The sequence below is a fragment of the Aquila chrysaetos genome, chromosome 7 (genome assembly GCF_900496995.4).
Source record: "Aquila chrysaetos chrysaetos chromosome 7, bAquChr1.4, whole genome shotgun sequence".
Lineage (NCBI taxonomy): Eukaryota > Metazoa > Chordata > Aves > Accipitriformes > Accipitridae > Aquila > Aquila chrysaetos.
In genome coordinates this window covers 15410223-15423087 of record NC_044010.1, presented here as the reverse complement: position 1 = coordinate 15423087, position 12865 = coordinate 15410223, and the positions used below count along the sequence as shown (strand labels likewise).

At 38.7% G+C, this 12865-nt stretch overlaps 1 protein-coding gene across 4 annotated transcripts in view; it reads right to left on the bottom strand.

Moving 5' to 3' along the window:
- CRYBG3 (crystallin beta-gamma domain containing 3) overlaps window positions 1-12865 on the bottom strand; it is a 97986-nt gene that overhangs the window by 41308 nt on the left and 43813 nt on the right. For 3 of the 4 annotated variants that reach the window (XR_003924399.1, XR_005932909.1, XM_030020890.1), the window contains exons 5-8: window positions 7505-12521; window positions 6485-6532; window positions 6011-6126; window positions 4806-4953 (exon numbers count right to left, since the gene is read on the bottom strand). Coding sequence is in view for 2 of the 4 variants with exons in the window: in XM_030020890.1 (XP_029876750.1) it covers window positions 4806-4953; window positions 6011-6126; window positions 6485-6532; window positions 7505-12521 (5329 nt within the window). In the remaining 2 variants the exon portion in view is untranslated. The remainder of the gene's footprint in view (window positions 1-4805; window positions 4954-6010; window positions 6127-6484; window positions 6533-7504; window positions 12522-12865) is intronic. The other variant, XM_030020891.1, reaches the window with a different exon arrangement.

Sequence of the window (12865 nt, the reverse complement as noted above, 5' to 3'; positions counted from 1 at the left end):
TATATATATCTCTTATTAAATCACAGTTAAGAAATATTGGAAGTTTGTGTTTTTTTCTAATAATACCTGATATGTGATAAGGCTGAAAGCTATGAATCCAACAGTAAAGCTTGACATGGAAAATTGGAAGTTGCACCTATAAGAATTCCACAAATAATGATGCTAGACTCTTAATGGTTTCAGATAAATTCTGAAACCAAGTACCTACAAGACTAGGCAAGTGGCAAAATAAAGTACATTTGCCTGCGGGCTCAGACAGAATATGAGACAGAGTATGTTTAATTTTAATTCAGTAGGAGGTTTGGTTTTTTGTTGGGTGGTTTGTTTTTTTTTTTCATTTGAAGATTGGAAAAAGCCAGTCTACATTTTCTTTTCAAGTCTGCTCTCCTGACTCTGAAGCTCAGAAGACAGGCTCCACCTCAAGAGATGAAGAATGTAGCAGTTCTCCAAAGGGTAGATAAAGCACAAGCACTCATAATAAAATCTCTCCTATATATCACCATCTTTCTCCAGCTCGATTTTGACAGTCATAAAAAAACTGTACTCATTGTGATGGCATTTTTGTGTGTACTAGAGTAATTCCACAAAGTCCTTTCACGAAGTGTTACATAGTAAACTGAGTAACATAGTAAATTGCTTCATCAAAAGCAATTCAAATATCTATTTTTAAAGGTAGTAACATGTTCAAGCAAACATATTTTCTAAGCACATTTTTGTAAAGTCACGAATATATATTTTGACTTAAATACTGAGTTCAATTTACATATATTAATTCACAGACTGCAGAAAACGGTAAAATTTATTATTACTATATGAGGTGAACACTATGTATTTGCAGATGTACACTCGAATACTATGCCATTAATTTATATAATTTAAGCATGTAAACTTTAGCTTGCTAAGTATTTGCCCTAGCATGTTCATATTTGCCTGAGCATATTTAATAGGCATCATTACTTTCAGAGGCTTCTTTAACGTTCCTAATAAAGCCACCATCTTTAGAAACAAAATGAAAACCACACAAATACGATAGCATTCAGGTTGGGAACTAGATCCTTCAGTCTGAAGCCATTTAATTTGCAAGGCGTCAAGATTTTGAAATAAGATACCCACATGCAAAACTATTACCACAGTGTTTCAGGCCAGATCCAAAACTGGAAAGTTTCCTCCCTATAGCCCCCTGGCCCTGCCACCCCCATTACAAACAGTCAAAACTCTTGTCATATTCATTATCCTACTGACACATCAGGCAAAACCAAAATAAAAAGCACAGCAAACAGATTAGGTAGCTGTGTTCATTTCCAATGATAATACACAACCAGCAAATGCTTAGGTAGGTCACAGCCTCCAGGCATCCCACTGTCTTCCTTTACTCTGCGGTAGTCTCCTACCTCCACACAGTCATCCTGGAGTGCCCATGCTTCCCTCGTGGTCTTTTGGGAGCAGAGATGTTTACAAAAGCACAGGGAATACTCATGCTAGCTTGCAGAGAACAGACACTTCGAAAACAGTAACACGGCCCTCAGCAGAAAGGTTAAGGCTTCCTCTGAAGAGGGTTAAGACGACCCTCAAGACTTTAGCATGAAATACTACTCTTAGGTGCCATCTCCCCCATTTTCCTAGTCCAACCAAGAGCTCCACCAGAAGTGAGACCTAGGGCCTTCAACCCCCTCAAGGTGGCCTCGGCTGTTTACCCTTCTTCTGGATCTAGGGTTACAGCCCTAACAGGGCTAAATAATTTCAGCACTGTTAGGTCTTCTCCTGTAAGCTGTGGTGACTGAAGTTATCAGAATAGCCTATTTAAAGGAGGTAGCCTTTCATGTCAACAACAGGACAAAGAATTACTAAAGTCTGGCTTCTTAAGCTAAATGCAAAAACAATGATGAGAGAAGAGTCTATTGAAGACCTGGCCTAATTAGTTCTGGTATTCACACGATTGGTTTTTAATACAGTCTAGACACGCATCTTACTTTTAATACACAGTTTGTCCTTAGGACACGTCAGCTTCTGCAGCAATTTTTTAAATCTTACTCTCTGTTGGCCCTTCAGCATTTTTACCCATTCATAATTCCTTCTCCCAGTTCTCCTGCTTTCTACCACTCTTGCTACCACCCATCACCATCAAACCAAACTACAGAACTCAACACGACAGGTAGTAAAATAAAATAATATTAAGGAAATTAATGATTATTGTCCTGTAAATACCAAAATAGAAAATGAGGTAATCTGAAGCTGTTGGGTGTCTTCCTATAGCATCTGACAAAATAGTCCCTGCTTGGATTAATAATTTTTTTTCACCTAGCAAACCACACAAACAAAAGAAACATACCCTTCATGTAATACTGTGAACATTCCCATTACAAAGAGCTTTGCTTAAGGAGAGTCCGCAAGGAATCCAGTTATTCCCTGCCTAACCATCTTGCAGACAGTGATTATAAACTGCTGTTTCAAATCTCTTGTCACCTTGCAAAATAGTGGTTTACAAGATTACTCCAGAATGGAAACATCAGCAACTCTTCTCAGCTCTTGTTTTTGGGAAAGTAACATTTAGCACCCTCTTTGGGCTTCTAGAAACAGATAGAAAAAAACCCTCCAATTCCATAAGATCAATATATGCAGAGAACTGACTTGGCTAAACAGACTGTGCTGCAGGAGCTGCATTGAACCTGCTTGTGCAGGCAGATTTTGCTAGGCAAGTCAACATGTGTCTAGGCTTAGTGGAATTCTGACTCCTCATTACTTCAAATAGGTCTTCATTTTATAGTTGCACGATCTGTTCCTTTGGGATCTTTTTTTCCCCTTCCTAAGTTTCTTCAAATTAAACACACATGGATACATCTAATGCATATCCACAGTAAGTCAAGCCACAAGCTAACCACAAAGCTAACAAAATCTTTGCTTTTTGTGGAGGTTTGAAGCCAAATCAGAGCACAAAGCTACTGGCAGACTGTTTCTCAGCAAACTAACATCTGCCAGTAAAAAATAAAAATAATATTAAATGTACCTCCTACAGTTTCTTTAGTAAACATCCGTTATTCTTCTCTTGGCAAGCCATTTTGTTCTCAAATATTTAGCCAATTTTCAAATCTGCTAACTCAAGGCATCTGAGCAGCCATTAAACAAGCACCATAAAAAGCCACTTGAAGAATCAGAACACAAACCAGACAGCCTGGACACAGAGCCAGTATGACCAAACTACGCAGGAGAAAAGCCACTGAGCTACCCAGCCTATGATAAAGAGCATGACAGTAAAACATGTGATCCTGCAGATCACATACACACGAGCTACCTGACAAAGAAACAGCTACTTGTCAATTAAAAACAATGCCTATATTGTTTACAAAAAAAAAATAAATAACTAAGGTAGCACTTTGGCAAACTACCTTCTAAAAGTAGTTCCACAGCAGCTGAAGTATAACCTAAAAAAGAGGGATGCTTTCATGAATCAAAGTTGAGAGGACAAAACCCGGCTTAGTGAGTTCCACACCCACACTAGCTCCGTACAGCCCTATGGACTAACAGCAAAAGTCCTCTCAACCAACCACCCTGTTTAAGTTACACGAGAAAGTGTCGATTACTGAACTACTGTACTGTAACAAAGCTCTACATGTTCCATACGAATGAACCACATACTGGAAGAAGAACAATGCTCGAACCTACTTAGCTGTATTACAAAGATTTTTATCTAGCGTGATGAAGCTAACCACAGTGTCTTTCCTATCCATGAGTTTTCTTTGATACCCAAGACACACCCAGCTTCCCTTGGCTTCACACCATAGTTCCACATGTTATTGTGGAATTTCTTTAATTATTTAGCTGCCTTCCACATTACCGATCAATATTCATAGTCCATATTGGTCAAATGCTTTTAATTTGTTTAACTCAAATAAATGTGAACTTCATTATTCATGCCCTCAGTCAGCCTCTTCTGAATTTATTTATTGTTAAGTCATTAAGAGAATGAAAAAGTATTTCCAATTATGACATTATTCCCCTTATATTGATGACAAAAAGGTTATCAATTTTAAAATGACCTCTATACCAGCAGAGAACAGAGAAACACCATTTTTTCTGAAAAACTTTCACGTTTCGATACAAATGGTAATTCACTTGCAGTAAAGGGCCATTGCCCTGTGAATAACTGGAATGTTATGCTAAACAACAAGAGCACTAAGTCTTAAATCACAAGATCTGGTAAATATATTCCTCATTCACTGAATAACAATGGGTGCATTATATTTAGTTTTAGGCATTTGATTCCTATCTTTGCAACAAAACGCCTTTGAAACTTCTGGCTGTACACAGAGCCAGATGCTGTAGGTGTACCACTTGTCCACATGGAAACCCTACAGATGGCACAAAGCCGTAGATGGAGTGACAGTAATTTTTGGAGGCTACGCTGTACAAATGGGATTGGACACCCACCTACTAACTTCTGAAACAGAAGCCCTACAGACACAGTAGATAAGCTTAAGCTTAAGATAAATACTTGGAAAAATACAAATTGATCCCATTTAATTTCAATTAACCAGACAGGTAAACATCTAAAAGCAGGGGAGTCACTGTGTCAGGTAAAGGTGGTGGCAAAGAAAGATAATCCATCTGCTCATTACCTTCAGGAAGAAAGGGAAATTTAGCACAGCAAAAGCCCTGGAATTTATCTTGAAGGTGAAAAATGTGATTCATAGCAAATTTGAATAAAATGAGAAACACAGCATGCACACATTGTCCATTGCTAGTAATACACCACTGTTGCCAACAGAAATTAATTATGTATATGAGTATATTATTAACAAAGTCTATACCTTTGTTACGTGTTTGATTGAACCAACTGTGAGGTTTCTTCGGTGATGTTTCATGCCCGGGAGATCCCAAAGATGATCCAGCACAGCCTCTCCTTCTTCTAGTACATACTTCCGACCCTGGAACTTTGGTTTCTCATAAAAAATCCAACTGTAAAAATAGTATCATGAACTGAGTTGTTGCTGTTAGGTAAGACTACTTATACAGCACATCTGCTGGAAAGTTCAGTAATGAGCTCTTCTTATCAAGCCAACCATCACACCTTTCTCATGCTGTCCCTCAGTAGTCACATTCACTGTAGATAAATATGGGGCTTGTACTACTGTGCTTTAAAAGTAAAATACACAGTTCTCCTCCAGGATGTAGATTAACATAATTTAAAATACTAATTGTATAAAAATACAGCTAAAACACAATGTAAATAAAAAGCCTTATTTTACCAGAACAAATACATTAGACATATCAGAACATGTCCTGTTCAGGCAGATACTATGCAAGACATAAAACATATACATACTAATAATGGCATTCAGTATTTCTTAGGACGTGAAAGAAATGTATGAAAAAACAAACAAGGCTGCCTCAAAACTGCATAAATGTGACATGCATTGTTACTACGGCTGACAGTCAGAAACAACTACTGTAAGCGCCACCAATTAAATTCCAATGCAACAACTGACATGGTCCCAGTCCCAGCCCCAGCTTCCCAAAGCAAACTGAGAAACACTTGCAAAATCTACCTTAAAAGCACTTGCATAATCCTTCTTTATCCACATTTCTCTAAATGTTACATTACAAACAGCAGCTGAGATTGTTCACTTTATGGCCCTTTTGCAACAGATACTGTATAATGAAAATGAACTATAAAAAAAAAAAACATTTTCTTTGGCATACACATGCTTCTAGTGATGATTATGGCTGTACTGTCTCAGCACTTCAGGCAAGAAGTCTAAACATACTTGCGGTTCTATTAGAAACTTTCTGTTTGAAGCTAGATCCCAGGAGAAACAATGTTTTTTTTTTTGTACTGCAGCATTTGAAGCCTTGTTTAATGCTTTTTTCATTGGTATCAGTCTAATTATAAAGAAAGAAAAAGACACTCTTGCAGATCAGACGTGTGTCATAAATAAAAGAAATGAAAATACAAGAGAAACACATATACAGTCTTTTGGAAAGACTCTATTTAAATATGACCTGGATTTCTTACCATCCTCTAATTATCCTAAGTAATGCTCCAATGGGAAAGATCCAGGACGTGGTATTTAGCACATCCGAATGAACCTCTTGTTTACTTTTGTCACCATAAATATCATAAATAATAATCTGAAACAACATACAATGCATACAAATGAGGGCCCATTCCAACATACAATGCAGACAGTTATTTTTTGCTTGGAATAAAACCTATTTCACTTTGTGCCCACTCAACTGATATGCTACACATTTTCTTCTTTTATGAAACACTCTACTGAACTAAAACAGGAGTTGCTTACAGAAATACAGTAAAATTACTGGTGGCAGGATTTTTATAAATACAATCTCATTATTAGCATGTGCAAGCATGTGCACCATTAAAATACAGAAAACTAGACTAACAATTTCAGGTGCTTTCTATTCAAAAGTTTTGGTATAATAAATTATTCCATGTATCATATTGATCTATGTGACAAGTTCTGCTTACCCTTCCCGGCCTTGGATTGTATTTGAGACTTGCCCTGTCAATGAGGTTCTGAAATTGAAAGAACATGGAAAACAACTATTAACATCTACAACAGTAGCACAAAGCATAGACAGATTATTCTGGGTCCACTATTCCTGTAAATGTATGCAACTGTCACTAGGAAAGCAACCAAGATTTGTTTCACTGTCATTCAGAGTTAGTGTAAACAGTTTAACAGAATCAAACAATCAGCAGAAACAGCAAGTGCTAGAAAGGAAGAACCATTATGGAAGTTACAACTTCTGGAAATGTACTACCTTTTCCCAGCAAACAATAAACTGCATGTCTTAACAGTGGCAAAACCAAAATAGACCTCTAACACATATTGCCAACTTAATGGAAATACTTTCTTCTTCAGTTATGCATTTGGTCCGTGTGGCATTTTCAATTTCTAAATATTGGAAGAACTGTTTCCATACCCTCACCTGCCATTGCCTTAAATAAACTAAAAAAGAAATGCTAGTCTAAGCAAGTAAGTAGTATAGCTGCTTGCGAACTGAGCTACAACTCGTAGAAGACTCTGTGATGAAACAATCAAATAGCCCAGTAAGCAGATATTTCTATTTTTTGGACAATACAGCTCTACTAACCTCAGAAGTGGAAGAAATGAAAGAACAATTTTCATACAAAAGGCAATTCCATCATCTTCAGGTTGTAATGTCCTTAACATGGACAAGTCTGTGTTTTGCTATTATACAGACTTGCTATTAGACGTATTTTCCTATTACATTTTCTCTTCACATCTTCTCTTTAACAATTAAGTCACTTTCATCTATGTGCTGAACCAAGAATACTACGTTTTAAAAATTATTTTGAGAAGGCTTTTTTTTCTTTTTAAACTATGATCTTAAACAGCCTAATTACTTTTGTTTATGGTAAAAGAATTAACCTTTAAAAGGGAGGAAGGAGAATAGGGAGACAGCAATTTTGAATCTGGGCTAATCACTTTGATTATTATTATTACGTGACATGACATCTTACCGTTGACAGTTCTCCGAGTTTTGGCATGGTGTTGTCTTGAGACCAATGAATCTTTGGCTGCAACATATCCTGGAGAATGCTTCCAAACCTGGTCCCCTTCTCAGAAGAGCAATTGTTGGCAGATTTCAAATACTGGTAGTACACACTTGTAGGAGGACGCTTTAGAGCGGCATCAGCTTTCTGTGAAACTGGCTTACAAGGTGTTTGACTGGGAGAAGCTGCATTTGGAAACAGTTCTGGTTGCTCCTTAGAGTCAAGTTGTTCTTTTGAAAGAAAAAGTGATTGTTCAGGAAACAAAGATCTATTTTGATCATTTGATTGAAATGTTGTTTTTAAATTCCCTCTCCATTGACTGGAAAGACAGTCATCTTCTCTCTCAACATCAAACATATTTTCTTCATATGATGATTCTTCCTCCTCCTCGTCCTCCACTCCCTCCTCCTCCTCCTCTTTACTGAGCTGAGTAGTAAACTGTAAGCGCTCAGAAACTGACTGCAGAAGGGAAAGCACAGAAGCATGGTCAGTGTTATCTTTAGATATTCCACTAGGATGGCCTTCCGGCGACATGTCTGTGGAAAGCAAGTCTTCTTGGGAGCTGTCATCTTCATATATTGGAGACAAAGAGAAAGGATATACTCTATAGCGCTTGGCCTCCACACTCAGAAATGACTCCGAGCTACGGCTATCTGTTGCTTCATTCAACTTGTTATCCTTCCCATAAAGACATGCTAACTCATGGTTATTCTTTGCTCTTTCACACATGAGATGATCTATATTATCTGAAGGCAAATCAGAAGAAGAAAGCAAACCAGTCCGTGTATTGTCAGTTGAGACAGATTTGTTCTCAGTTTGAAGGGCACCTTCATAAATGATAGTAAAAGAATTGTTCTCCCATTGTTCAATTAGTGGGGAAAAGACTACAAGATCTGTCGATTCCTTCATGTCATCGCTGCAGTCCAGACCATTTCCTTCAAGCTGATCATTTCTCTTCATGTCTTGATCCTTCATTTGTACCTTTTTCACATTATCATTATTTTGGGCAAAGACTGTGTTGAAGCAATTTTCCCCTTCGCTATCCTCTCCCATAACAGACAATTCACGTACAATGAACTGTGTGTTTAATCCAGTATTAGCCTCTACTATTTCACTTAACCCTTCTGCTAGTTCCTCTTTACTCTCCACTGCCTTTGAATCTTCTAAGGTTGCTTTTACTTGTGCAGGTACTTCTTCTGCAGCTTCTCTTCTGCAGTGTGCACATGGACTGTCCTCTGCACTGCTTTCCAGAGATTCCCAAGGACTGCTTTTGTCTTTGGATTCACTCTGCATGCCGATACATTCTTCACCAGGCATAAAAGATGACAAATTAACATTTACAGTTGGCAGCAACGTGCATTCTGGCATATTTGTATTATTACATGAATGTTTTAACTGCAATGACAGAAGCATCTCTTCAGTCACAGTAGCATCTCTATGTATTAAATGTAAAGATCCATCAGATTTTCTACTAGTTGCTGATACTCCAGCTTTGCCACACATCTCTGTTGCAGCCTGATGTTCACACAGCTTTCTATCATGTCTCTCTCTTGCTGGTGTCCTAAGATCTGATTCTAGCCTTGCTGAACTACCAGTGGGTAGAAATCCATTTGTTTGACATGTAAATGCATTATTTGGTATCTTTTCACCTCTTTGGGGCCAATCTACGCCATTTTCCATACTATTTGGAAGCAAAGGAGGACCTGAGCAATCTATGCCATTTTCCATACTATTTGGAAGCAAAGGAGGACCTGAGCAATCTGCCTTTTCACAGTTTACTGTTACTCTCCAAGTTTCCTTCTCTGTTGGTTCCTGTGTTTTGGCAGGTAACTTCATATCAAATTTTAAAATTTCTGGCGTTTCAGCCTTAGGTTTAGGCTCAACCTTTTCAGAAGGCCTTTTACTCTCACTGCCTTGCCACTGATTAGATGCCAGTTTTTGTTTGGCTGAGTTAATGACTTCATCAGCTGTTTCTTTTGCTTTTAGTGTTAGTGCACTATGTAGGTCAATTTTCTCAGGGATGTAAGATAGCATCTTTTCATCTTGATTATTTGTATCTACTGTTTCATTTCCTGCAAATGAAGATGAGCCTTCTTCACTGCTCTCATTAAAATGTTTTAATGACTGCACAGCTGACTGGATTTCTTCTGCTTCCAGCTGCACAGTTGCAGCTTTCTGATCATTTAGAATATCCATATTTATTAAACTATCCTTACTCCCACAAAACTGGCAGACACCAATGGCTTGTTTTGCTATTATTTCTTCTACAGCCAAGTGTAAAACTGAGTCCACTATTTCCTCAGCTTTTTTAAACACAGCACCATTGTGGAATTTAGCACGTTCTTGTCCCTTTGTATCGGTATCCTCCCATACTTCCTCAGAACAGAGCTCATTTGACTCTATTTGAGTAGGTGCACCAGCTGTTTCATCATCTGTCACAGAAGGGGCTTCTGAGATAGCAGAAGCACGGTTACCAAGAATCACGTGTTCCACAGCATTTTTGCACACGCTCTCAGTACAGGCTGACTCGGACGTCATTTCCAAAGATTTCAAAGGACAGATGGGTGATGGCATTGCCTCTGCCAAGACACTGCCGTCAGCCTGTTGTGTGGATGAGGCCTCCTCTGCCCCATCACTAGCTCTGTGACTGGAAGAATTACTGTTCCCCTGAGCAATGCCCAACATTTCCAAGGCAGAAATGGAATGGTCGGAGGCTTCTCTGGATCCCAGGGTAGGTGAAGTGGGCCTGGGGATGCAAACACCCCCCACATCTACTCCAGCAGCAGAGCCATCAAGCGTAGCTGGAGTAAGCTCAGGTTCCAGAGAACCAGCTGGGCACAAAGCGCTCAGGTCTCCTGAGCAAAGTGGCACCTTGGTCATTCTGTCCTCAGGGATTATTCTCCTAGATGCAGCAGCTGGAAAAATAAAGCTGTCCTGTTCAGAAGCAGCAAACCACCTAGCAGTCTGGCCATTTTCAGAGTTAGTGGCAGGAGAAAGCATTTCTCCTTGGTTGTCAGATGAAGAATCATGTACTGTAGGTGATAGCCTAGGCATATTACTGTTTTCCTTCTTGGAAGAAAAATTAATACACCCATCTTCAGAAACAGGCAGAGATTCAGAAATTATGTCTACATCTTTTTCACTGATAAAAGCAGAATGGTTGGTCAAAGGTCCTCCTCCATATCTCAAGGCAGAATGAGAAACCTCCAGATTTTTTTCTTGTGACTTAGAAACGTAAGAGGAAAGTTCAAAGACGCAATCTTTACACTCAGAAGGAACAAGAGCAACCTCAGCCATACCAGTCTTGTCAATTTTAGAAGCAGGAGTATGATCGTCTGTCCTGTCAATGGTGATTAAAGGGCAAGGTGCAGGCTTTGCTGCGTTATTTTCTGTGAGTATAGCTAATGCCTTGGCAGGAAAGTCTTGAACAGTTTCAAGGCAAACAGGACCACAGTTGTGGACAGAAATAGAGTTTTCTGAGAGGCTCATCTCTACAGGCTCAAAGGATTTGTTCTTCTCATATTCAAGATCAGGACGAGAAAGCGTCTCTCTCTCATCTTTTAAACGGACTTCTCTTTTCCCTGTATTTTTGGACTTGCAACTAGGATGAAGGGAAGCTGAGGAACAGCCTCCAGTTTCAAAAGACAACTCATAAGTTACAGAGAGAGGTACTGTCAGCTTATCCAAGTTAGATTTCACACTTTCACATCCATGTATGCACGACGATACACCGGCAAGGTTTTCCACTGCAACCTCAGATAAAACCTTCATTGTTTTCACAGCCTGAGCTTCTGGACAAGGTAAACCAGTCTGCTGTGTGGCAGCATCCTTAGAATTCTCCACACGGATTAATTGGTGATTATTTTGTACGTGCACTGGTTTCCCTAACTCACTCAGTTCTTCATTACAAGTCCCCCTGTCCACGACTACATCTTCATCATTTTTAATAGATGACACTGAAGTACTTAGATTACCTGTGGCTACACATTTTTCTCTTTTGGACTCCATGTTAAGCGAAGTGGGTATTTGTTCATTAAAAGGTAAAAGAACAGTAGCAAGAAAGTTCTGTGGATTTTGCTCTCTTTCTACAGCTGCCACAATTTTCTGTGTATCACTTTTTCTTGGATCACTGTTTTTATCTGCACTACCTGTATGCTGATCTGCTTGCTGCTGAAATGTAGTGGTACTGGAATGAAGCATCTGGACATCCAATGTTAGCTCTGAGTGACTATCCATTTGATGATCACAGCAAAATTCTCCCTTACTCACCTGTAATTCTGCATTAACTGTCTTACTTTTTGATTTGGGTGAATGTAAACAATCATCCTGTGTTTCTTTTGTGGACTCCTTATTAGCTGTTTTACTACAATCATTTTCTTTATCGAAGTTAGACGTGGCATTTTTGTCTGCCTGAAACAGAGCTTCTGCTTCTCCCAGCAGTCCATCTTCTCTTCCAACCAAGTTGTCTGCAGAACTCATTTTAAGGGAACTGGTAATCTGGGAAGTGGAATTGGTTAGGATCTCACTGTTTCCATTACTAGATGACAATAATGAATCTAGTGAATATGTCCTTTTAACTTTTGCTGCAGCTAAAGCAGCCATATGTCTTAAGTCTATGTCATGAGATGATTCAGTAGATGAAGTTGTGGCCTTTGCAGTTATTTCATGTTTACTGCTACCCAAGCAATGCTGAGCTTTACCAGACTTTTTCCTTCCCATTTTAACTGCAGAAGACTTTACTATGGCATCATCTTTGTGATCTTTACCCTCATCAACTCCATTTTCTTTTATCAAGTGTCCTGATTTCGGAGAGACAGTTTGAATTTCTCCATTTTCTTTGACCACTGAAGCATTTCTGTTCTCAGTACTTTCTTCTCCTTTTTCATTCATTTCTGACTGATTCTTCAGTAGCTGCCTAATCCTTGCAGAACCTCGATATGTTGCATAAGTGACTGCAGGTGCTTCTGACTTCCGTTGCATTTGCCTGTAACAAGGATCATCATTATCAGCACAAGACTATCTAAATAGCTAGTGTGATAATAAAGGTTAACACAAATTGTAGATGATGTACAATACTGTTTTCCTCCACAGGTTAGCACACACTGTAGATTGCACGCAATGCTATTTTCCTCCTTTTTCTGCTCTTCCTAAATATGGGTTTGTGTGACAAATGATACCTACACTACCTTTTACTAAAAAAGCAAACTTAAACTATAAGCAAAAAGTAGATTTTGCTATAAACAACTTCCATCATTTCCCTTCTACTAGACAATGGCATTACTATTTACAAATGCCACTGCAAATCAACATTTGCAGTGACAGAAATAA